The 26,739-nt window shown below is 36.0% G+C and overlaps 1 protein-coding gene across 7 annotated transcripts in view; it reads left to right on the forward strand.

Annotated features, from left to right (window-relative positions):
- Positions 1-26,739, forward strand: part of LOC125074978 (tau-tubulin kinase homolog Asator) — a 76,321-nt gene that overhangs the window by 35,118 nt on the left and 14,464 nt on the right. For 6 of the 7 annotated variants that reach the window (XM_047686470.1, XM_047686472.1, XM_047686471.1 and 3 more), the window contains exons 2-11: positions 1,044-1,293; positions 20,081-20,148; positions 21,250-21,332; positions 21,943-22,004; positions 23,018-23,156; positions 23,890-24,040; positions 24,376-24,517; positions 25,127-25,199; positions 25,759-25,888; positions 26,565-26,704. In XM_047686470.1, coding sequence (XP_047542426.1) covers positions 1,238-1,293; positions 20,081-20,148; positions 21,250-21,332; positions 21,943-22,004; positions 23,018-23,156; positions 23,890-24,040; positions 24,376-24,517; positions 25,127-25,199; positions 25,759-25,888; positions 26,565-26,704 — 1,044 coding nt within the window. In that variant the 5' untranslated portion in view covers positions 1,044-1,237. The remainder of the gene's footprint in view (positions 1-1,043; positions 1,294-20,080; positions 20,149-21,249; positions 21,333-21,942; positions 22,005-23,017; positions 23,157-23,889; positions 24,041-24,375; positions 24,518-25,126; positions 25,200-25,758; positions 25,889-26,564; positions 26,705-26,739) is intronic. The other variant, XM_047686474.1, reaches the window with a different exon arrangement.

The raw sequence follows: 26,739 nt of genomic DNA on the forward strand, positions 1-26,739 counted from the left end.
AACTGATAAATTTAAACGTGAGATCCAGTCCGATTAAAAAAAAGTAAAGACAGAAAAAAAAAACAAATTACTTTATCTTATATATTAACAGCGTCAGTCGATTTTTCTCGCAGTGATTATGGGACGATAGCTGCACATAAAAAATCTGTTATGGTCTCATTGAAGAGCTCCAGCCGTAGATGTGCAGAAAAATAAAGAGGGTTCTCGATTGAAATTTATAAATTGTTGCGATTTAACAAATAATTAATTTTAAAAAGCGGAATAAAGTTACTGGCCACGTAGAGCGGCGCTATGTGGCTACGGCTGTATAAAAAAAAACCTGTCATGGGTTTCAAAATTTGTAAAAATCCGTTGAATAAGCGAGAAGATTCGCAGCCCCCTAGTATTCATTAAAAAATGCAATAATTACCACGGAGGCGCATCTTTGTAAAAAAATTATCTTTATCAATATAATTCAATGGTATCTTAATATGTCAGATGAGAAACTTTATTTTTTGGGTGCAGTTTTCTAAAACTACAGAAATAATTAATGATTTTATTTACAAACATATAATTTAGGATTGATTCCTAAGCTACATGTTGTTATTAAAAAAAAAATACAGACGAATTGATAACCTCCTCCTTTTTGAAGTCGGTTAAAAATGACGAACTTCCGTAAAAACATTCAAGCTTATTTATTAAGGATAATAATTGTAATTAATGTTTTATGACTTGAATTTGATAAGAAAATAATAAGTATTATTTATGTTTAAAACAGCAAAGAATTGTTGTTTTAATTATAACTGATTTTGTATTTTCCTCGTTAAAAATACTTAATTTTATTATTAACTATTATTCTCATTAATTATTAAAATCTAAACAGAATAAATTATTTAAAAAAAAATAGTAGGCGTTTTATTAAGCGTAGTACAGCCTATCATCATTCGATGTTGATACGTTTCCCGCCAATTTACGCTATCGATGATACAGATAATAAATTTATATTATTTTATAATATGCCTTTAAAAATAAAAATATAAATCTCTTATTTTTTTTTGTTACAGGTTCTCACACGACCTCCACTTCAAAATATGTAAACAAACTGTCGGAGACTTCGGTTATATTCATTTTATATAAATTGTTTTCTACTTCGACTGAAAAAAATAATGCTGAGCATTAACAGTGCAAAAAAAACGTGCTCACGGTAGTTAGAAAGAGATAAATATATACATATATAGTGGCTGAGAGGAAGAGTAAGATGTCGCTTGTTGCACCAAGGAGGGTCCAATTGGACTGGGCTCATACTATACCATGGTAAGTCGCTTACTTTAATCGTAAAATAGTTTACAATTTTAAATAATACCAGTCACAATACTGATAATCTAATATTCATATCAACTTATTAAGTATATACAATGATGTATTTAGCTTTGTAATTATGTTTTACAAGTATTCACATTTCACATACATCACAATAACTAGTAACGCAACTCTTGAATTAATCTTTATTTGCGAGAGCTCCCCACCAACACAAAAAACGCCTGTCTCAGGTTTTTTACTAAGTTTGCGTTGACAAGAGAAATAACACAACTTAAAATATGAAACGTCTAATTACCTCAGAGCTAAGTATGTGCTATCAATTAATAAAAAAAAAAAAAACAAAACAAATACCCAAATTTAGGGTATATTATATGTAGGGATTGCAATCCTAATTATATGATATCTTTAATCAAAAAAATAAGACATCGTTTTTAAGAAATTAGTTATTAATAATAGTCAGAACAACAAAAAATAAATGAGTAATAATAATGACGTTCGATTCGTAGCTAATCAAGTAAAAAATTAAATCTGATTGCAGTTAGCAGGAAGTCATTAATTTTAAATTTTCTTACAAAAACAACTGATAATTACGTAATTACATAATTATTGTATGCGTGTGTAGTTAACAAGAGACAAGACAGAAATTGACAACATAAAATATCAACCGCATTAAAAGAATGTACAACGAATAAAAAAAAAAACAATTTAATTTAGGCTCATAAAACTGAATGTATTTAATTGAGCCTTTGACTAAAGAACACCAACATATTATAAACACATTAACAAAATATTGTAAATATAAGATTTTGATTTGTTTTTTTTATATTTGTTTTAATCATAGCAAATATTTAAAAAAAAAACATCATAAATACATTTAAACCTTTTGGGTATTGTGGTATAACAGATTCATAAAAGTTGTATGTTTCACGCTGTCACTTTGTACAGATTTTTTAATAATTTCGATATATCCATTTTACAAGAGCTACATTAAAAATATTTAACGTCAATGTTCCAATTAAAATAAAAAAAAAAAGTGAAAATAAAACTACGACAGAGGTCGTTGCCCTCACTGTGGCTATCTTCTGACAGCTTACGAAAAACCCGTCCCGTCAGCTGTGCGACCGGAGCGCACTTCACTACGTCAAAAAGACCTGTCATGGCTCCGCTATCGATCTTCGTTCCGTGCTAAAATCACGAGAAAATGCGAAAAATATGTCGCACAACGCGGTGAAACACGTCAACCGCATCGCGAGAGAGTTTTTAATGACGAAACAATAAAATACGACTAAATAGTTTTCTTGTTCAGTGTTTTTTCAGTGAGTTTTCAGCGTATCTAAATTTATTCGGACCGACCTATCTCGTTTTTCTGGGTGAGTATTGCATTATTCCCACGCATTTAAATTGCGAAAGTAATTTTTAGATACTCAGTACAATAACACGAAATTGTCGGACGGATTTTAATAAGAAAAATCTTCAAGAATTGTTAAAAATCGATTATATGTGGGTGGGATAGTACGAAATATATCTTTCTCGTTTCCGTATAACCCGACCGATTACAAAAGTGACGTAATGCTATGATACTGCATAGCGTCATAGTGCAGACAATTGGGTCGGGTTGCTATCGTCATCTCTTTTTAGCATTGATACCCGATATATTTTTTCTAATATTCTTTGAATTATTGATATTTTCCTAAATAAAACTTTGTTAAATTAAATGTTGAACATAATAAGGTGAATGTTACATTTAGTTTATTGCCTTTAATATAAATAAAAAGGCTAAAATATATAAAATAAAGATCGATTAAAAATTTTCACCTAGAGATGTCTTTTAGATGCATTGTTTTTGTAATTAATAAGTTTTATTTTTAAATTTGTTAAAAGTTTCGTTCATAATACAGGCTACATACATATGATCAAATATTTAACTTATAGTCCATCTGTTTCATAAACGTTTTCCGATAATATTTATTTGTATTGAAGATAATGGCAGTTTTTTTTTTTAAATTCAACATAATAAGTATGATAAAGGTCTTAAACATTGATAAAAATAATTATCGATAAATATTTATATTTAATTTTTTAATTAATGTTTGTGATTTGAGGACAATTTATTTTGAAAGAAGATTAAGAAGAATGTATTTTATTTATTTCTTTTAATATGTGAGTTAAGATATGGCATACCCTTGTGCCTAAGATTACACCGGTTGATTCACTCTCTCACCATGAACTCGCTACAGTAAAATGTTTCCATTTAGTCCACCTAACTAACAAGCTCAGTGGGTGGTATTTACTTAATTTAACTTATATAAAGCTCTACCACTAAGTGTATAATAAAATATTATATTATAATTGTTTTTTGTTTAGTAAATAGGTTCGGTAAAATTTCACAGTATGTATCAGAATCTTTATGCTGTTTCGCAAGCTGTTTGATATGAATATTGTAATGTAAAATAGTATTTACTACAACAATATCACATATTTTTTAATGGAAAAATATTATTCACAATTTGTAAGTAGCTCCCCTGTATTGCAACTGATATATTGCCAAATTAAAGTGTATGCTGTTCAAGTACAAGAATAATGGCTTAGATATACGTCTGAATTGAGTATAAGTTATCGGAAGAAGTTGATTTGGTTATAATAGTCGTTAGACGATTATACCCTGTCATGGTTGGTGACTTTACGAGCGACATCCTTGAACAGATGATGAATACTCCGAGCTGTTATTCATACAATCACTAGATGAGTAGATAAAGTAAATATTAAACCTTATTAAAAAAAAAAAAATTATTCATGTACTGGCTGTTGGTATGTTGCAAATTGCTCTAAAATTTTTTTTATTATGATATTAAGAATAATAGATTTTAGTATGACACTGGCAGTATACAATATATAGGTAAATCACTTCTTATCATTACACCGTCACATCTATGAGATCTGAGATTTCTGTAGATTCAATAACCATTCTTATTGGAATATCTGTACAAATTAAATAAGAATGAAGAAAACACCCCCTTGTTATCCAACTTCTTATTACAGATAATATAAAATCTTTTCTTATGTACAACATGAAGTCGAAAGAAAATAATGTAATAGCTTCTAAATGTCCCACTGCAGGGAGCTTATTCCATCACATGGTGGATACACATGTGGCATAAATTCGTTGAAAGACACATGCAGGTAACCTCACGATGTTTTTATTCACTGCCAATCACGTGAAACTTCAGAGCCTGGGATTAAACCTGCAATCATTGGTTATTATATGTTCTAACCAGTGGACCATCTTGGCTCATGTCCGTCTATTCTAAATAGTAATTATTTTCCTGACGTCTCAGGTTACTGTTAAGGCATTCTCATAATTGATATGATCTTGTGTAGAGTTAAGATCACTGCCGTTTATCTATATAGTCATAACTAGGTATTGACTCTGTGGCTGATCCATGGTTGTCGCTTGGGAGGGGCCTGACTCTGTGTACTTGGCCGTGGGTAATTTTTACCAAAGTAAATACTATAATAACTATCCTTGGATTACACTTTGTAAATTTTTCAATGATTACTCTTGTAATGCTTGTAAAAAAGTTTAATTAGAACAATGAGTATCTAGTTCACTTTTAGAGCTGTCAAGAAAGACTTGTGATGACTTTTGAGATTGTGGGGGGGGGTTGCTGTTCTTAAGCAGCTTATTCACCCTGCCCTGCATCTGCTTCTTTTTTGACAGGGGTAGATAAAACGACTGCTAAAAGTAGGACAATATTATATACCAGTGTTCTGGAAAACACGTAAAAATTCGCCTTCGTCTTATTTCTCTTCAGTGCTGGTTGGCCTTCCCATCGGATTATGGGAGTAAGGGATTGGAAGATGGCCTTGTATTTGCATTAATACTTGTGCAGTGTAATATTCTGTCCAATCAAGTGGATCAACGTGTTGTGCTTTATTCCTGCCAACAGCGGATTGCGTCTGATAATTTATTGTTGGAAAAAATATATAAATTCGAATCTACATTCGAATTTATATATTTACCAGTTCCATTTTTGGAAGCCTGTTATTGAGACGGCTTGGGACTTGGAATCATGGCCTAAATTTGATTTACTTGGGCCAAGGACATTTGGAATTGTATGATCACAAATTCTATACCTGAGCTGCAATACCAAGAATTGTTGGGTCCGATTTTAAGAGTACGTGACCCAGTGTAATTACAAGTACACTGATGTTTAGTAAATAAGAAAAAAAATACTACACCTAACACGCCTACCGCTACACCTAACTAAAACCAAAAAGCTGATGGCATCCATGCATGCCATCGTTGATGGCGATTAGCGATGGAAGGAATGGTTAATATTTCTTACAGCGCCACTGTCTATGAGCGATGGTGACCACTTACATCATCAGGTGGCCGATTTGCTCTTCCCCAACCTATATCATAAAAAAAAGACAATCGTGAACCCATGGTTGTGGTGTAACTTAAAAAAAAGCTACAGGCACAAAGGGCATAAGATATAAGATCCCAAGTTTAATGGATCATTGACGACGTAATGAATTGTTAATACTACTTACCATTTTGCCAGTCTGTCTACCTAGTTTAAATAAAACCTTGGGCCCTACAAGCACCACTACACGAACCAGCTGGAAAATAGAAAAGATATCGAACATTGTTCCATTAAGGTATCACATATAGTCCAAGTCTTAAGGGCTCTTGGAAGACTACAAATGTATAACATTATATATAGACAACTAGGACCCAATATAGGCCAAGTGAAACTAAAGTGGCCTAGAGGTTAGAACGTGAATCTAAGCTGCAGATTGCTGATTAACGAAGACAACAACAAAAATTATTGCCATAATTTTGAATAGTTTTCATTCTTAAACATGGGAACAATAAAAAAAAAGTTAGAAAAGATATTCTCACGCTTAACCTTTTAAAATCTTAATATTAAAAGATGTTGAATATCATTTAAATTTATACTAATTATTATAAATGCGAAAGTGACCATGTATGTTTGCCTGTACGGATTATTTTATGCCTAACACCCAATGAACTTTAAAACATGAACAAAGGCACTGGTGACAACTATAAGGAAGCAAATATTGAATTTGAATTTCTTGTCTTGATAATTAATTGCGTTTCGATGGTGATACATTATTTGGATCTAAAGAATCATTAAGGCACAAGAAGTAAGAGCTTGTAAATGTACCATTACTGGGCTATGTTCAAGAAGGCTTGGAAAAATATTACAGATAAAATTACTTACTATTACTTGTATCAAACACAAAGCTGTGCTTCTGTTATTTGTTTGCTTAGAGCCAGTAACTCCCAGAAAGTACAATCTACTTCTGTTGTTAATTAAAAAAAAAATGTGCAAAACACGTTTTTTTATTATTTTTTGGCCGGCAACGCTTCTGCAATCTCCCTGGTGTTGTAGATGTCCATAGGCGGTGGAAGTCACTTTCCATCAGGTGAGCCTCCTGCCCGTTTACCACCTATAGCATAAAAAAATAGAACTATAATCGATTAGTAAGTTTATGCATGTCAACAGACCATAGGGATAAAACGATCGCCTACCTTTTTTTTTTATTGAAAATTATAGACATTTACAAAACTAGACAAATAAAACCGCTAAGATTCTTCCGCTGGTCTGCTCAGGCAAGGTCTACTTCAATCCTGTAAAGCTAGATTTTGCTTTGACTGTCAATAAGTAAGTATAATGCTTCTTCTACGACTTCCTCGTTGGTCTAGTGGCTATATCAAGGCCGAAGATAAAGAGTATTCTCAGTAGTCAGACTCGTAAGTGTGTACACACCCATGTCTCTGAAACCTCGGTCCTGCCTAGTAGTTCTTTCGTGTCGGATGTGCCTGAGTGCTTATGAGAGTAAGGGTATAGAGAGTCCACCTGTAATTGCGTACACCTGTGAACTGTAATATACCCTACGTAGCTAGCCTCTTTCGAAATTGGACGCCATGACTGAAATTTATAAAATAAGAAGAGACATCAGTATCATATCGTTTTTTTTATTAATAAACTGCACCAGTGTGAAAACGGGATGGATCGCTAGTTAAAAACAATATTAAAAATAATCTAGGAAGTACTCGTGGTTGTGGTTTTGTGTGATAATTCTTATAATTATATTCTACGTATAAGGTTACACAGCTTTTACTATATCCAATAGGTATTTTAACCATGTATGGAATATGTACTTTGGACGAAGCAGCATTCTATAAAGTAAAGACTTAAAAATGCGGTAGCATATTTTCACCTAACATACATATACGAGAGCCGAGAGATGGCCCAGTGGTAGAACGCGTGCATCTTAACCGATAACCTCGGGTTCAAGCCCAGGCAAGCACAATTGAATTTTAATGTCCTTAATTTGTGTTTATAATTCATCTCGTGATCGGCGGTGAAGGAAATCATCGTGAGGAAACCCGCATGTGTCTAATTTCCACGTAATTCTGCCACATGTGTATTCCACCAACCGGCATTGGAGCAGAGTGGCTGAATATGCTACAAACCTTCTCAAAGGGAGAGGAGGCTTTAGCCCAGCAGTGGGTAATTTACATGCTGTTAAAGTGTGTGTAATACATATACACGTATACCATTACACGTTTAAACTTAAAGTTGAGATAACTCGCCTGGGGTACCAACTCATGAACATTGTTTCATCAAACAGCAATACTTGCATAATTTTTGAGAAAAAAATAAAAGAAAAACAAAAGAAATGTTAATAATATAATTAGAAAAATAACACAATCAATATAAAATATTATCTTTAAATGTTTTAGGCTAATTATAGTTGATACTCAAAATAATTCTATCGACTTCCAAACTAGGATAACCTGTGTCTTGGAAAATTTCAATTTTCTGACCACATGCAGCCCATTCCAATCGAATTAGGAATAAAGATAAACAAACTTTAAATTTAAGTATTTCATGCGTTTTGCTAATAACTCAGCTATATTGTGCACTACTAAGAGTGTATGATTAATATATATTAATTTATTAAACTTAACTACTTACATCCACTTTAATTTTACTTCCAAAATTCCGATAACAGTTTCGTCGACGTTCAAAACGACATTTTTTCGCAAATCCATAGTGAATATCATATATCGATCAAGCTCTCGACCAATGATATCGCGTCAATTTGCTGTCAAATGTTGTTTATTTGGCTTTTATCCTCTTATGATTGGAATAGAGTATAGTAGTGTTGTTGTGTTCCCTTTTTTAATGGTGATTAAGCTAGAGTAACTACAGCCATTACCGTCTTTACAATAGGCCACATGGGGCACGTGCCCAGTGCTCCCATCCTGAGAGGGCCCCGAAGAACCAACAATTTACCAAATTAAACCAAAAAATATCTATCAAAAGGACCACAAATTCATGGGTGCCCAAGGGCCCCAGCATAGCCTGTGACGGCTCTGAGTCTACAGCCATAAATAATATAAAATCTTAGTTCCAAAGGTTAGTGGTGCATCGACGATTTCGGGGTTGATTACATACTCCTTATTTCTTACAGTGTCAAATGCTATTATTATAATTGTAACGTATATACGCACGCATCATAAGCGTTTCTCGCAAGTTTTCAAACAGTTCAACATATCACGATCGATATACGAAGTTAATTCTTATGGAATATCTCCTACGTGTTTAAGATATTTCGTTTCGAAATGTCGAATCAAATTATAATTGCTCTAATCAGACTCATGAAAGCACTTTTGAATCGTCGTGTTTTAGTGTTGAATTAAATGTAAAGCAACTGTTACCAAGAATATTCTACCGAGGAGAACCGACAAGAAGCTCAGTAATTACTTTCCACCAATTTTAATTACAGAGTATGTCAGTGGGGTACAATTTTTTTTTTATATATCCTGTCTAGAAATTAACAAGTCTACGCATTTTTATCATTAATATAATCTTGTATTGACTAATATACCTTATTTATCACTGTTTTGTTTGACATGAGCTTTAAATTTTTTAATAGGCCATTGTAATATTCCTTTTTTCTTAAAGAGCCTATATCGATGAGCAATAAATTACCATCGTGGTCTATTCTATCTATACGAAACTTTTACTATCGTTAAAATGTATGCAGGCTACCTATGATGCTTTCCTCCATCCCCGAGAACGAAATGAAACATAAACTGAATTATAACGTCATTTTACAAGATTCAATTCAAAGATATCATTGACTCGGAATGGAAATTCTGTCGAAAAGAACCGCTAAAAACTCGCCTTTTAAATACAATTACATTGTTCTAACCCCTGATGCCATCTTGTCCTATCGTCCACATAATCTTGATGAGCAAACCTTTGTAATAATTTTTTTTTTTTAATATATTGGCAAAGGTATTTTGCGCAATTTTATTATTGAAGCGAACACCTTGCCCAAGGAAGGTTGAATTTCATCGATTCGACCACAAATAAACCTTGATCATAAAATAGCTATTGTTAGACTTTAAAAAACCGACCACTGTAAACAACTTCAAAGAATTTATAGCAAATGTTTCTCTATAAAAACTTTAAAGGTTAGTCTTATAAAAAGAAAGGAATTCGCTTGTCTATGACGAGGTTTATTCAGTACCAGCTGTTTCGCTATATTTTACTCACCTTAAATCTAATCGGCTTGCGATTGTGGCGTCTCAAGAAATGACTTGTCTAACTGGAAAAGTTTTCCTTTAATCGGACCATTATTTTTCAAGTAGCGTCCACTTTATACAGTCATTTTTAAGATATCAGTAGGCGGACGGATTAATGGCCCATCTGATGATAAGCAGCCACCATCGCTCATAGACATTGGCGCCGCAAGAAATATTAACCATTCCTTAAAATTACCAATGTGTTACCAAACTTGGGTACTAAGATATTATGTTCGTTGTGTATATAGTTATACTGGCTCACTGACCCTTCAAACCGGAACACAATTACAGTAAGTGTTGCTTTTTGTCGGTAGACTTTATGATGACCTACCTAACTGACCCTATCACTAATCAATATCTTATGTAAAAAATATTTTTCCCATTTGGACGGCTACATTCCGAGAATAGTCCGTTCGAACAAACTCTTCACCTTCATGTTAGTACAGAGTTCCAAGAATTCAAAAATAATTTACCAAAGGAATTCCCTTAATGACCTTGATATTGAACCTACGAACGTGAAAATAGTCCAAGTGGTAAGAAATATTAAGCAAACCTGACCTTGACGTTGACTTGATGGTAGAGCTTTGCAAGCCCGTCTGAGTAGTACCACCCACTCATCAGATATTCTACCGCCAAACAACAGTACTCAGTATTGTTGTGTTCTGGTTTGAAGGGTGAGTGAACCAGTGTAACTACAGGCACAAAGAACGAAACATTTTAGTTCCCAAGATTGGTGGCGCATTGGTGATGTAAGGAATGGTTACCATCAAGTGGCCCAATTGCTCGTCCGCCTAGCGATATCATAAAAAAAAATTGCCAGGAGAATCCTTGGAAAGTAATGGAAATGTTACGTCCCTTTTGCCTATAGTTAAGCTGGCTCACTCACCCTTCGCTTTTTAAGTATTGTCCTTTGGTGTTTATATATATTGCGTTGAGTATGTGGTACTTGTCTGAATAAACTCGAAACTCACCGGACAATCGTGAAATATCAGATAGTGAAAAGCAACATTGTCTATGATAAATAATTGTAACAATTAAACACACGCATCGTAATAAGCGTTCCACTGCAAGTCGGTTTTCGACATTTCACGATCGATATACGCATTTAATTCTCATAGAATAACTCTCACGTTTAGGTGAGTGAGATATTACTTTTCGAACTGGTGCTGTTGTGAATCAATAAATAAGTATGTTAGGAGTCCAAATCTCCAATCGTCAGAAGAATAAAATAAGACTTTCTGTAAATTTTACTTGGTTAGGCTTTGCACAAGCCCTCTGGGTAGATAACCCCACATCAAACATTTTGCCGTCAAGCAACAAAACTAAGTTAAGTTGTGTTCAGCTCAGACAGCCAAGATGATTCAAACCCAGACAAGCACTATTGAATTTTCGTGTGCTTAATTTGTGTTTATAATTCATCTCGTGCTCAACTGAACTGTCTAATTTCAACGAAATTCTGCCACATGTGAATCCACCAAGCCGCATTGGCGCAGCGTGGTTGAATATGCTCCTAACTTTCTCCTCAAAGGGAGAGGCCTTAGCCCAGTAGTGGGAAATTTACAGGCTATTACTGTCTGTCGAAGGCTGCATGAGCCCGTTTGACAGACACAAGATTAGAGGGCATTGGCGATGTCAGGATTGGTTTTTAAGACGTCAGTACGACTATGGGCAGTTGTTACCACTTACCATCAGGTGGCCTATTTGAATTTCCGCCAATTTCTATGCCACATAAAAACTACTTCTATCGAAGGGTCATACTTATTAATCTTCTGATAAAAGTTGAACATTGATTTGAAGCCGATAAATCTGGTACGTGTCAAATCTATTTTACGTGACATTAGCAGAATATTTTGCGGTCAACTTTGATCGCAACAAAAACAAAGACATCGCTACGAAAGAACTGTATCTCAGATATGTTTTGATTTTAATGAAGTATATTTTAGTTTCGTAAATGATTTAAGAAAGATAAAAGTTTTCGTAAACTTCCCCACAGGACACGTAAATTTAATTGTACATTTGACTAATATTAATTTGATCAAGGAAAATAATGAGTTTCCTGTTGGTTCCGGTTGGAGCTTTAGATTCAATCTAATCCTGTAATGATTGATTGAATACTGAAATGTGATTATAAAAGCCTACTACATAAATAATATCATGCTGTAATAGACCCGTCTTAATTCACGGCGCAGGGGGTGCAAAAACCCAGACGCTGTGCGTTGGGTGTCAAAATTAAGGTCAAAGTCTAGGACATCGCTGAAGCGCCCATAAGGACTCTCAATAACATTTTTGGGAGGGGAGATGGCCATAATGTTACCATTGTCCTTGCTATCTTAAAGGTGGGGTTTCGTTGTGGACCAATTTTTTTGACATTACTTCCTCTAGCCCAGAATACTCAGATAGTCCTGAATTACGTAGGTGACAATAAAGAACATATTTAGTTCATTATAAAGAACATCTTTTTCATATTTTGCCTTTTGTCTATAATCATGCGTAAGGGCTCTTAAAGTAGTCGTCGAGCCGGAATACGTACTTGTTTTAAGAATTTGTCTAAATCAATTACTTCCTCAAGTATAGCTTCTCCATTTGCGTAATCACCTACTCCAATCAAAGGATTAGTACAGACTAAACAAACATCTTTGAAATTGATTTGATTTTATATAATTAATTTTGAATAGTTTATAGTATTCGTCATGTTTTTCTGAAAAACTGGCGACTTTCAGGTCATTGGAATTGTTATCAGAATTTGGGAAGTAAATTTAACTGGATGTATAGAAAATGTTAAATTAATCAAGAACTGTTGGCAGTGTATAATTTGGAGTATATAAATCTAAATATTGTTTATCTTTATTCCTTCGATTGGCACGGATATAGAGCCTTTAGTAACTCCTTTGATAAGTACAATAAGACCAAACATTCCATGTAGTTCGAGTGAAATTATATAAATGTTGAATATCACGCAAATGGGGACGCAGGAACATTTTGATTAGATCGATGTTATTAGCATATTCGAACGCGAACATTATTGATTTATTCCGTCTACAATTACCAATATAATTTCCTTCCTTTTAAATGACAACGAACAATATTAGAAACACAAAATGTTCAAATAATCGTTATTTATTTGGAAACAATTACAGCAAGACTTTTGAAATGAAAAGGAAAAAAAAAGCAATCAAGTTTCAAGTCTATGATATGCATTATGGATTTGCGTTAACATTGCGTTTTGTACGTCGAAGTGGCTATTGGAACTTTGGAAAAATTAAAGTGGATATAAGTAGTTATGAAAAGTGTTGTATTATAAACGAAGACATATTAAGCAAGAACTGTTAGTAGTATACAATGTAGCTGAGTTATTATATTAGCAAATGTCATGGAATACGTAAATCTTTGGTTTGTTTATCTGCGTTCCTTTTTCGATTGGAATAGGCAAATGGGTACCGATGAATATGGGATATATATATATATATTCTTTATTGCACTTAAAAAGACATTACAGAAAATAACAAAATAGAGAAAACATAAGCAAAGGCGGACTTATCTCTAAAAGAGATCTCTTCCAGTCAACCTATGGAGGTGAGTGATAAGAGTCAATCAGCGGGCAATGTAGTGCATCATTGCTTATAAAAAAAATATTTATATAAATACACATTCATACACATATATATATATATAAATATATACACCAATACACACATATATATATATATATATATATATATATATAATATACATAGATACACACATATTAATATCAAAGTTTATGATGAAGGGTAAACTTGTGTCAGGAAATGCTGTCTTAATCGTTTTTTAAATATATCAATAGTAGTACTGTCCTGTATGTATTTAGGAAGTTTGTTCCATAGTAGCGGAGCTCGTACTGTGAACGACTGAAGTCGAAATTTGCTGTTACTCCGAGGCACATCGAGCATCGTAGTGATGCAAGAACGCCTGGAGCGGGTTGAAGGAGGAAGCAGGTTGAGGCGGGAGCTGAGGTATTCAGGAATATTAGGGTTTGTGAGAATATTGAAAAGGACCGAAAGGATGTGCATATCACGGCGAAATCGGATAGGCAGCCATTTAAGTTGAGCGCGGAAAAGAGACACATGGTCGTACTTACGTAGCCCGAAAATAAAGCGAATAGCAAGATTTTGTAAGCGCTCTAACTTATTAAGCTGTTCCTCTGTCACATCCAGAAAGCAAACATCAGCGTAGTCGAGAATAGGGAGAAGAAGAGATTGAGCGAGCATAATTTTGGTGTTGAAAGGGAGAAAATATTGGAGACGTTTGAGAGAGTGAAACGTGAAAAGCATACGTTTACTAATATCGTTGAGATGAGACGTCCAAGACATGTTGCAGTCAATGATCAGGCCCAAGTTTTTTACGTTTTCATGATAGGCTATTGGAACCCCAGCATACTTGATACAGGGCACAGATGGCCAGTCAATTTTACTTCTTAGCCTACTGCTACCAATGATCATTGCTTGTGATTTGGCAGGGTTAACCAGTAAGCCATAAGATTTGGCCCATAACTGAACAGCCAAAAGGTCTTCGTTTAGGCAGTCAACAGTCTCAGACAACTCACTCAACTGACAATGACGATACAGCTGTAAGTCATCTGCATACAGATGAAAGGGAGAAGAGATGACACGTGAAATGTTATTAATGAAAACAGAAAAGAGAAGTGGAGAGAGTATGCCGCCTTGAGGAACACCGGCAGATAAGTTAGACCAATCAGACGATGAATTTTCTGTTTTCACGCACTGCCGGCGCCCGAAAAGATAAGAGTGAAACCAATCAATGGTAGAGGAAGAAATATTAACCGCTCGGAGGGTACCAAGAAGAATGTCAAAATCTACAGAGTTAAAAGCACTGCTGAAGTCTAACAGAACAATTACAGTAAGCTTGGTGTTATCCATAGCATACCGAATGTCCTCAGTTATATTCAGCAGTGCTCCAACAGTGCTGTGAGATGGACGGAAACCGGATTGGAAAGGACACATGAGGTTGTTGATGGTAAAGTAGGAGTACAGTTGTTTGTGAACTATAGATTCTAGGACTTTTGATAGGATTGGCAGTATAGATATGGGACGGTATTGAGAACAAGAGGAAGGATTGGTGGTTTTCGGTAGCGGAATAACGTAGGCGTTCTTCCAAAGTGTTGGGAAGATATTGCACGAAAGTGAGAAATTAATAATGTGAGTGATCACAGGTGCAATATCCTCCAGCACAGGAAGTATCATATCCAGGCTTAGATTATCGCTACCGATGGCTTTTGTGGAGATAGATCGGACATTCCTCTTAACAGTTTCCTCCGAGACTGGTTCAAAAGTGAAAGGGGGCAGGTCAGGTGGAACAAGATTAGATAGATACGAAAGAGTAGCAGACTTAGTGTCAGGATCTAATGTTATAGGTTATACTGGGTTATGTGGGATTCTTACACAAACCTCAATGGCTGTTCTCAGTATGAATTCAAAAGGCATTAATCATTTCGTCACAACGCAACAGAAACGCAATTAATGGAGTATTTTAAGGCTCATCAAATGTTGCTCTTCTAGGCTTGATATTTCGCCAGCTTAAACCAATATTGTAAAAGTGTATTAGTGTATTTGTTTGTCTTTCTTTGCAGGAACGGATCAATACATTTTTGTCATGGATATGGTTATGCGCATAGGGAAAACCCCAAATAAAACTTACATGTGTCCAATGAACCAAAGCAACAGCGTTTTGGATTAGGCTCCGAACCTCACAAAAAATTACGTGGTCTTAACCCAACAGTGGGATAATAACAGGCTATTATGTCAATATCGTACGGGTTAAGCTCAAATTCATCGCCTCCAACTTCCCTTCAAGTTTAAATATCCAAAAAAATTTTGCCAGCAGATGCTGACGATATAATATAAACCTATGTTCCAAAATACAGTTTTTACACTAGGCATTTGACCGTCCATTGATAGTCAGTCAGGACAAACGATTTTATAAGTATAGACTAGCTTATGTGATTGTGAGTCACGAGTTCCCTTTATTATAGCCATTACTGAACATTCATCAAAGCTGACATCACACATTGTCCTATCGAACGTTACATCCAAGAATGTACTAGTAATGAAATGAACTGAATCATTGGAATCTATGTAAATAAATATACATATAAAGATTTACAAATATTGATATCCATATCATTATGATTATTTTTGGTTACGACTGTTCTCAACAGAGAATGTCAATGTGTAGAAAATATTAAACTGTGTGTACACACTGGATCTCTTACTCTTATCATTTAATGTGACAGGAGTCTATCACGAGCAGAAATGCCTCAGGCGTAGGATCAACTACCATGCTTTCAGAGCCTCGTGATTGTTAATACTGCTACTATCCAAACTTTTGTTGAAAAAAGTGGTCACCACAACTCTTGGTGTTGGAAGTATATTAACCATTCCTTATATCGCTGATGCCCCAACGAACTAACCTTGGGAACTGAGATGCTGTACCTGTAGTTACACCGACTCACTCAATATTTAAACCAAAACACAACATTACGAAGCATTACCGTTTAGGGCAGAATTTCTGACAAGTAAATAATACCAACATAGATACACTTGCGGAAATCCTTAGCAACAAGTCAAGATTTTATGGTGTTGAAGTCGGGACGTCAAAAACTGCAGAATTATAACTTGGTCAAAACACTTGCGATCCTGTGAATCTGATACTATTTGAGTATCTTAAAAAAATAATTGGTGGGAACGGTGATACCCTTAAAACGGCAATTAGAAGGAAGAATAGAAGGAATGATGGAGGTGGATTCATACTGACAATATGAAATTGATATGTGATCACTTTGGAGCTAAACTCTATACGCCGAGTTATCGAAACCGATTTACAAATCAAATCAAATCAAATCCCTTTACTAAATATAGAAGCATTACACTTACTTATTGATTGTCAATTTAAACACTACCACCGGTTCCGGAAGAACCGGCGAAAGAAACTCAGCGGGATTTTTTTTCGTCAAACCTATTACGTTCTATTTTAGGTTGGTTTAAATGATATTTTCATGAAGATTCTGCGGCCTCTAATTATGTTTGACCTCTCGCGAAATGAATATTCAAAACGCTCTTTTGTTCCTCTGAATAGTGCGAAAGACAATATTGAGATTCACTTTATGAATAACTATTTTCTCCTGTGGTCTGTGACTACAAGAGCACATACATACGTACTGGTTTACTTCACAAATAATTTCAGGCTGTAATCTTGTTACGGGTTCAACGTCAGGACAGCACCGACACACAGACACAAAGAATTGTTCTCGTGTTAGCGGTGAAGGACAACATGACGAAATCGACACGTGTCTAATTCCAATGAAATTCTATCACAGTTGTTTCCGCCAACCCATATTGTACCATTGTGGATAAGCTTACAGGATAGGAGACAAAGTCTCGAACTGGGGTCGGCTAAACCTAGTTCACTTCAACCCCAAAAAGACGCAAGTTTGCGCGTTAACTGCTAAAAAAACACCATTTGTCGTATCTCCACGATTCGAGAACATTCCGTTAGCCGCTACAGCTAGTATCGGAATACTTGGCGTTGATGTTTCGAGTCTCGTTCAGTTCCACGGTCAATTGGAAGGCAAAGCCAAATTGGCATCAAAAAAGCTTGGTGTGCTCAGCAAGGCAAGACAGTATTTCACGTCGGCCCATCGTCTAAGACTATACAAGGCGCAAATTCGGCCTCACATGGAATACTGCTCTCACCTCTGGGCGGGTGCTCCCCAGTACCAGCTCCTTCCATTTGACCGTATCCAACGTAGAGCGGCTCGAATTATCGACGATCAAGCCCTTTCCGATCTGCTTGATCCTTTGGCTTTGCGTAGAGATGTTGGATCGCTCTGCATCTTCTACAGAATTTATCACGGGGAATGTTCCGAGGAATTGTTCGAATTAATCCCGGCTGCTGAATTTCACCTTCGGACATCTCGTCAAAATTCCAAATATCACCCGCACCACCTAGATGTCCGAAAATCCACAACAGCGCGATTTTTAAGACATTTTCTGCCTCGCACAACCACTCTGTGGAACCAGCTTTCGCCGGCGGTTTTTCCGAACCGATACGACTTGGGAACCTTCAAGAAAAGAGCGTACTCTTTCCTGAAAGGCCGGCAACGCACCTGCAAGCCCCCCGGTGTTGCAGATGTCCATGGGCGGTGGTAGTCACTTTCCATCAGGTGAGCCTCCTGCTCGTTTGCCACCTTATGACATAAAAAAAAAAAAAAAAAAAAAAGACCTTAGCTCAGCAGTGGAATATTTAGCGGCTGTTACTTTTACTATACTTTACTATTTTAGTTCTGGATTAAATAAGTAAATATTATAATTCGATTCGGTAGTTTTTTTTATAAACAAACAAACAAACAAACATACGAATCTTCAATCTTTATGCTATTAGTATTAATATATATTTTTTTTTAATACCGTGAAAAGCCAAATAAACATTTGACAGAAAATTGACGCGGTATCATTGGTTGGGAGCTTGATTAATCTATGATATTCACTATGATGGATACTGTGGATTTGCGAAAAAATGTCGTTTTGAACGTCGACGAAATTGTTATGGGAGTTTTGGAAGTAAAATTAAAGTGGATATAAGTAGTTTAGTGCAATTATAAATAACGATATATTAATCATAAACTCTTAGTAGTGCACAGTATAGCTGAGTTATTAGCAATTCGTATGAAATAAGTAAATCTAAGGTTTGTTTATCTTTATTCCGATTTTAAATGTTATTTAGATACAGGCAAAAATAAAAATAATGTTTGTTTTAGTTTACCTAACCAACAACATGATATTTACTTTAAAATGAAAGTTATTTTAAATTTATAATAGGTTGACTGACTTGCAAATGGGCCACCTGAGGGTGAGTGGTCGCCACCGCCCATGCACGTTGGCTCTTTAGGAGAAATTATCCATCCTTTACATAGCCAATATGGCGGGCAATTCTATTAACTTATGTCGGTAGTAGTATCGGTGTATCTAAATTGATGTCCGTTAAAAATGATGTATCAGTATAAAGTAAATGTATTTGAAACAAAGAATAAATAAATACTTACAATAAATACAACCTATATTTAGAAATATATTTAAATTTAGAATAATATATAACCTTAAAAAAACAATCAGTGTGGGCCATGTCTGTCAAGACGACGAGCTCAAACTTATCTTCTGATATTTAGTAAATAAGAGAAATTATAAACCGCCTCACTTAACTAATACTAAAAAGTGAAAAAGGCACGACCAACTCCGAGCCCGTGTAGTGTAACACTAAAAAAAAAAGAACTTGTATTGATGATTCTAATTCGATCCAACTTTGAAAATTCCTCACTAAAATAAATCTCAGCTTAATCGTAACTGGGAGCCAATTCTAATTTATAACGATTACTATACGATCACGATTATATTCCGATTCGGCTTCGACCGAACCGCAACTGAATCGTTTTGTTAGTAGATAAGTGGGAGTATGTTAGTAGGATTGGCGCCCTGGTAGCTATACTGAATAACCATTCAAACTGGAACGCATGAACAAGTATGCTTGACGGAAGAATTGAGCGGGTTGTAACTACACAGACGGACACACATCCCTATCACCAAGTACATTAAAGAGCCGATGGCCCAGTGGTTAGAACGCGTGCATCTTAACCGATGATTTCAGGTTCAAACCCAGGCAGGCACCACTGAAATTTAATGTGCTTAATTTGTGTTTATAATTCATTTCGTGCTCGGCGGTGAAGGAAAACATCGTGAGGAAACCTGCATGTGTCTAATTTCAACGAAATTCTGCCACATGTGTATTCCGCCAACCCGCATTGGAGCAGCGTGGTGGAACATACTCCAAACCTTCTCCTCAAAGGGAGAGGAGACCTTTATCCCAGCAGTGGGACATTTACGGGCTGCTAATGCTAAAAAAGTACATTTATGCTCTTCGTATGTCGAGGTTAAGTGGATCAGTGCAAACAGTCTTAAGACCAATATGGTTTAGGCTCATATTTGACAATCATTTCTATCCACTAAACATGGTTGCTTCTTTTATTTTTTTAATTATGATTGTAGCATACAACACTTTTGATTCGGAAACTGATACCCTAATGAATGGTTATCTTTTCAGGGAACAGGAACCAGGCTGTGGAAGGGAGCCATCGTTCAAGGGGGAAGTTCAGCATCGAAACCAATCAGGTAATCTACTTCAATTTGCCCCTGCACTTCGGCTATTACGTCCAGAGTGTTCCACTAGCTTTAATAAATGCATTATGCTAGCGTCAGTCAGAAACGTCTTAAGTGCTTTCGTAGTTTAATCAAAATTGTACCCAACTGCCTGAAGATTATGTTACAAATTCTTTTATATTAATTGGTCTATTTATTATGTTTTACTAGGATGTTAGCAATTTACATCGATGTATAAAAAGTAATTAGTTCAGGAAATACTATCTATCAACTAAGATTTTCTGTTCAAATCTTATTAATTTGAAATAGTTCCAAAAAGTCACAATGTCGAACAAGTAGTTGTCACGTAGGACTTTATGATTTCTACAAGGATAGTCTCTAAGTTGATTATTTTTGGAGCGTATTTGAAGAGCAAAGGCAAAAAGATACTATCTGTAAATGGACCATTGTCTTTTAAGGAGAAATCCTGATGTTAATACCAGGCATCAGTGCAGGATAGACGTTCTCCTTCATCGCCGTAGACGAGAGGGATATAGCCCTAATAATAATATAGAATTAAGCCCCTGAAAATTTAATGTTGCTTGTCCGACATTGAACCGATTTTTTTTATCTATCTGTCTGTCAATACTCGGAGTACGTAACCTTCGGGATATTTATAATAGAGTATACCCAATACTTAAAGCTTCTTCACAATATGTTTACAAACATATACGTAAGAATTATAAACATTAAATCCTTAAATATATACAAAATTAATTAAAAATAATAACTGTATAAATCTTGACCTCGTGGAATGGTGGCAAGAATGCTAGCAGCAGCAGTTGAATCGCAATTCCGATCCTCTGGGCTAAAAAGGAACCAACCCTCCTGTCACCAGTGGTGGCAATAAGGCGAGGTGTTATACTTAAACAAAAATATGATGTTTATCCTCAAAAATATAGATATTTTCGAAACGATGACCATATTGTATAGACACGAGGAGGAAAGGTAAACTAATAATACCGAGTTTCCGACTTCGCAAAGTTCATACATCCTGCACGGTATACGTTTGTGTTTTTATATGATTTAGATTTTTTGAATAAAGATTATTTTTTACATTTGAATCATTTGTAGATTCGTCGTCATCATCAGCGGACACTGATTCCCAGGGCTCGGGTTCGGCGCCCGCGGCCCGCTCCCGGAGACATGAACCCCAGGTGATATTTTTAAATGGACTTTAAAGAAGAGTTCTCAATTCGGTTGTAGTTTGTTTGTTGCCTCAGAAGTCCGTCATTTTTTAATCTTTTTGGATTTTTTTTTATTTATAAGTGATGAAATACTTCCCATTTGATCCAATATTAATTTGAAGACAATTACCATAAGTAATGGTAAAAATCTACGGGATATTTTTTTTATAGACTCGAATTTTATCAATAATTCATTTTCTCTGAATTTGAAGTCATTTTTTGGGGTTCCTTACCAAAATAGTAAGAGACTGAGACTCCGTCCGTCTGTCTAAATGCTAAAACACAAACAAACATTTAAGTGGGGCTCCTATATAACAGACATGATTTTTCAGACAGTGTACGGAACCCTCATGCGCGAGTCAAACTCGCACTTGACCGGTTTTTTTATATAATGTTGTGTAATTCAATTTGTCTGTTGATTCGTACTATCGTTACAACTACTATTGCAATTGGACTTTATTAGCATAACGCATTTTTCTTTCAATATGGATGTATTATGTATGTTGGATGAGGGTTTGGGGGGGGACACCAGAGATATTTAACTGGATATATCATAACCTAAGTTTTCTAATGTTCTCAGAGAGAAGAGCGGCAGGTCGAAGCCGCCAGCGTTCGGAGAGTTCAACCGAATCCTTTATTAAGGTATTTTATTTGTTTATTAAACAAGGTCATTACTTACACTTGGATAAAATTTTTTTATGTAGTTGCTTATTTTTTGTCTTCCACGTTCAACATACTGTCAGGAAGGTCTTGAGCATAACCGTGGATGGATATAGAGAAAGGGGACGACCAATGAAAAGATGGATGGATTGTGTGAAAGATTATATGGCTGGAAAGAATGTTACTTGTGATATGACGTCAGATAGGGAAGTATGGAAGAAAAAGACATGCTGCGCCGACCCCAAGTAAATTGGGATAAGGGCAGGAGGATGATAATGATGATGTTCAAGATACGATTCGTTTTCATAACCGATAGAATAGTCTACGTGTAATTCAAAAGCTGTTCAGCCCTTGTCTACTCACGGGTCAAAAATGTGAGTTCTAGGATTAAATCCTGAGTCGGGTCACTAAAGTAACTAAGTTTTTCTGTGATGAAATTCTCAATATCGACCTGACTATAACATTTCCATAGGTCAAAGATGTTAGTAGGTCATTGTTCCTAAACATGCTCTGCTCACATTGAATAGTGAGGAGGAGGGTGCTTGAGCATACACTTGGAGACAAATATCACGCAGTTTGTGAGAACTTGTGGACAAAGTTCAGGGACTGACTCCAAGGCTCCCATCGTCTACATAGATACACAGCCAGAAATACAAACCCTTACATCAACGTACTATGTGGCTGTCTATACCTATCGTTTGGTTGTAGAATAAATGATGAGTACTCACTTTACACAGATATGTACCACCCAATCATTACATATTCTTGGGCCAAGTGGTAATATTTAGAATTATTGGGTATCGATTTGAAGAGTGAGTAAGTCAGTAAAACAGCAGACCCAAGAGATATAATATCTTAGTTTCCAATTTAGACGATGTAGAGCATGGTGACCAGTTACCAACAGTCCATTTGCCAGCCAGCCTACCCATTTTAAATAAAAATGAGTGGCTATAATGCTAACCTTGAAGATTTACGCTTAACCTTTTGGCTTTCAGATCTCGTACACTACCAAACTTCGGCAAGAACCGCTCACGTGACGCGTCTCGCTGCGACACCTCGCGTCGCGCGCACCACATCACGATGGCGACCGAGGACCTGCTGCAGCCGGGACACGTCGTCAAGGAGAGATGGAAGGTGAGAATGTATAAACACGCATGTAAGCAATTAATGCAACTGTGAATTTCCTTGTCCACAACAAAGGATTACAAACTTCCATTAAAAGTTATTAACAAACATTAACTGCGATTATTTATATATCTAAATAAAGTGTCGCACTACAAAATGTCCATGTCTAGGGCGATTTACATGTATTGACCGTGTTACATGTATCATAAAAAAATGAAACCAAATACACTTAAACGTCAACGTTCAAAACGCCATTTATTCAAGCTCTCCAATGATATCGCGTCAGGTCGATGTTATTTATTTGGTATTTATCCTCTCGAGGTTGGAATAGACTATAAGTCTGTTAATTGCCATGGTTGGCAATGCATTTGCGCTGTATGTAATGGCGCTTGTGACTACTTACTGTCAGGTAGCCAATTTACTCGAATCAGATAGTAAATAAATAAATATTGGACAACGTCACATACATTACTCTGATCCCAATGTCAGTAGCTAAAGCACTTGTGTTATGGAAAATCAGAAGTAACGACGGTACCACAAACACCCAGACCCAAGACAACATAGAAAACTAATGAACTTTTTCTACATCGACTCGCCTGTACTCGGGACCTCGGAGTGGCGTACCCATGAAACCGGTGTACATTACTCCACCATGGAGTTCGTCATGTCAGATAAATTAAAAATCTGAAATTTTAAATAAAAAAAAAATGTGTTATTAAAAAGATTATGTTACGTTAATCAGGTTGTGAAGAAGATAGGTGGTGGCGGTTTCGGGGAGATCTACGAGGGTCTCGACCTCGTGACCCAAGAACAGGTCGCGTTGAAAGTGGAATCAGCGAGACAACCAAAGCAGGTTCTGAAGATGGAAGTTGCCGTCTTGAAAAAGTTGCAAGGTGATTCATTTTACTTTTTGAAGTTATAATAAAATATATATTATATTAATCGACTTGGTGGTAGGGCTTTGTGCAAGTCTATCTGCGTAGGTACCGCCCACTCATCAGATATTTTACCGCCAAATAGCAATACTCAGTATAGTTGTGTTCCAATTTAAAGGATGAGCCAGTATAACATGTACAAGAGTCATATCATCTGAAAAGTTTAAGATGATTAATCCTTTTTACATTATCAATGTCTATAGGTCGTGGTGGCCACCTACCACCTGGTTACCACCTTACCTGGCTTATATGCCCGTTCGCTTAAATATATTATATACAAAGTAATCAATTAGGTAAGGAGCACGTCTGCCGCTTCATCGGCTGCGGTAGAAACGCACGATTCAACTACGTCGTGATGCAGCTGCAAGGGCGGAACCTGGCGGAGTTGCGTCGCGCGCAGCCCAGAGGAGCCTTCTCGCTGTCCACTACGCTTAGGTAAGTTAACGCCTTACACATAACTTTACGCCGTACACTTAACTTGGCAACAACTAACGTCATCTTATAATCCACCGATACGGTCAGCACAACATACAAAAAAAACAAGCTTTACGTTTTAAAGTAAGCTCAGAACTGCCCTACTACCACATATAGTCGATATTCGACTTTTTGTAACTGAAGGCGTGGTCCGCCGCCAGCAGGGCGAAGGCAAACTCGCGTCGATGCTCGCTATTTAGTATTAGAACAAGGGTTAAGCTAGCAGGGTTAAAGGAGGTCAAGCGGCTTCTAGCGTTACATGTAAATTATTTCCTTAGACTATTTATATATCTAGATAGAGTGTCTTACATAAGACTAAAACAAACGAATCGACTTTATTATCTTGGTGTGCGTGTTCTACTTTACTAGTGTGCGTGTAATTAGTAGCCAACAGTGAAATACTATTTTTTTCTTTAATGGTCTAACTAGATAGTATTAATAAATAATAAATGTGATTCCATATTTGAACTGAAAAAACAATAAAAAATCATACTTATATCATTCATTCGCATTCTGTAATCGTTATATTTATTATATTTAATAAAATGGTTTTTTTTAAATTATTTCCAGGCTTGGACTTCAAATATTAAAAGCAATAGATTCCATACATTCAGTTGGTTTCCTACACAGAGACATTAAACCAGTGAGTATGTTTTATTAGATTTTATCAGTGGTATGTGTTCTGTTGACGGTACTTTTATTAGCATGAGCGCCAGTGTCACTACAGGCACAAGTGGCATTAGGTATTAGCTTCCAAGGTTATGGCGCATTGCTGTGATGTAAGGAATGGTCTATGGGCGGTGGTGACCACTTACCATCAAGTGCTCCAGCTACCCGTCCTATCTATAACATAAAGAAAAAAGTAATTTGTGATTTTATTTTTGTATTGTAAAGTAAATTTATTAAAAAAGCATAAAAGAAAATAATCCTCTTTCACATCGATAAATGCGTTTACGCACAGCGAGGGAAGGGTATATAGGACTCCTGGGTTAGTGCTAAACTACCCACTAAATACTAACGGTATCCTTTTTGTAATATTTGGACCCCATGGGAGGTACTGTTACTGTGACAAGCAAGTGACCTTGAACGTCAGCCAATCAGCGAAACGTATCACGTATAAATATGTTGGAAACGTGTATTATTAGTGTTTAAGAACTAAATTGTACTATCGTTTGCTTTAAAGTGAAATTTTCAAATTTCAGAGTAACTTCAGCATCGGTCGTCACCCGTCGAATTGTCGTAGAGTCTATATGCTAGATTTCGGTCTAGCTAGGCAGTATACGACTAGCAACGGGCAAGTGCGACCGCCGAGGGCCGCGGCGGGTTTCAGAGGTAAGTAACATGCACAAAATTGCTCCTTTGATGGTACTGCGACCATAAATGATTTGAATAAGAACTAAGTACGTTGAGAGTCGAGATGGTCCAGTGGCTAGAACGCGTGCATCTTAGCCGATGATTTCGGGTTCAAACCCAGGCAGGCACCACTGAATTTTCATGTGCTTAATTTGTGTTTATAATTCATCTCGTGCTCGGCGGTGAAGGAAAACATCGTGAGGAAACCTGCATGTGTCTAATTTCAACGAAATTCTGCCACATGTGTATTCCACCAACCCGCATTGGTGCAGCGCGGTAGAATATGCTCCAAACCTCCTCAAAGGAGAGGAAGCCTTTATCCCAGCAGTGGGACATTTACGGGCTGCTAATGCTAAGTACGTTATATAAGTATGAGAATATTAAAGTCATTTAAATCAATTTAAAAAAAAAATTACTCGTGCAGCAACGTGCGCGTGATAGAAGTGGAAGTATTTAAATATATAGTTTTCTCCTTCTGTCTTTACCGAGTGAACTCGATTTTCAAGCTTCAGAGAAAAAGACAAAAGATTTTTCAAACAGTTGTACAAAGTTTTATTAATGGAAAAGATTCAACTATCAAATTTATAACAAGTGCCTGTAACAATCTTCTCATATAAAGTATATATTGATTTAATGAAATATGTTTATCTTCCAGGCACCGTCCGCTACGCTTCCATCAACGCCCACAAGAATAAGGAGATGGGGAGGCACGATGATCTCTGGTCGCTGTTCTACATGCTGGTCGAGTTCGTCAACGGGCAGCTGCCGTGGAGGAAAATCAAGGACAAAGAACAAGTGCGTTTTTTATATATAAAAGTATACAATCAATC

The sequence above is a fragment of the Vanessa atalanta genome, chromosome 29 (genome assembly GCF_905147765.1).
Source record: "Vanessa atalanta chromosome 29, ilVanAtal1.2, whole genome shotgun sequence".
Lineage (NCBI taxonomy): Eukaryota > Metazoa > Arthropoda > Insecta > Lepidoptera > Nymphalidae > Vanessa > Vanessa atalanta.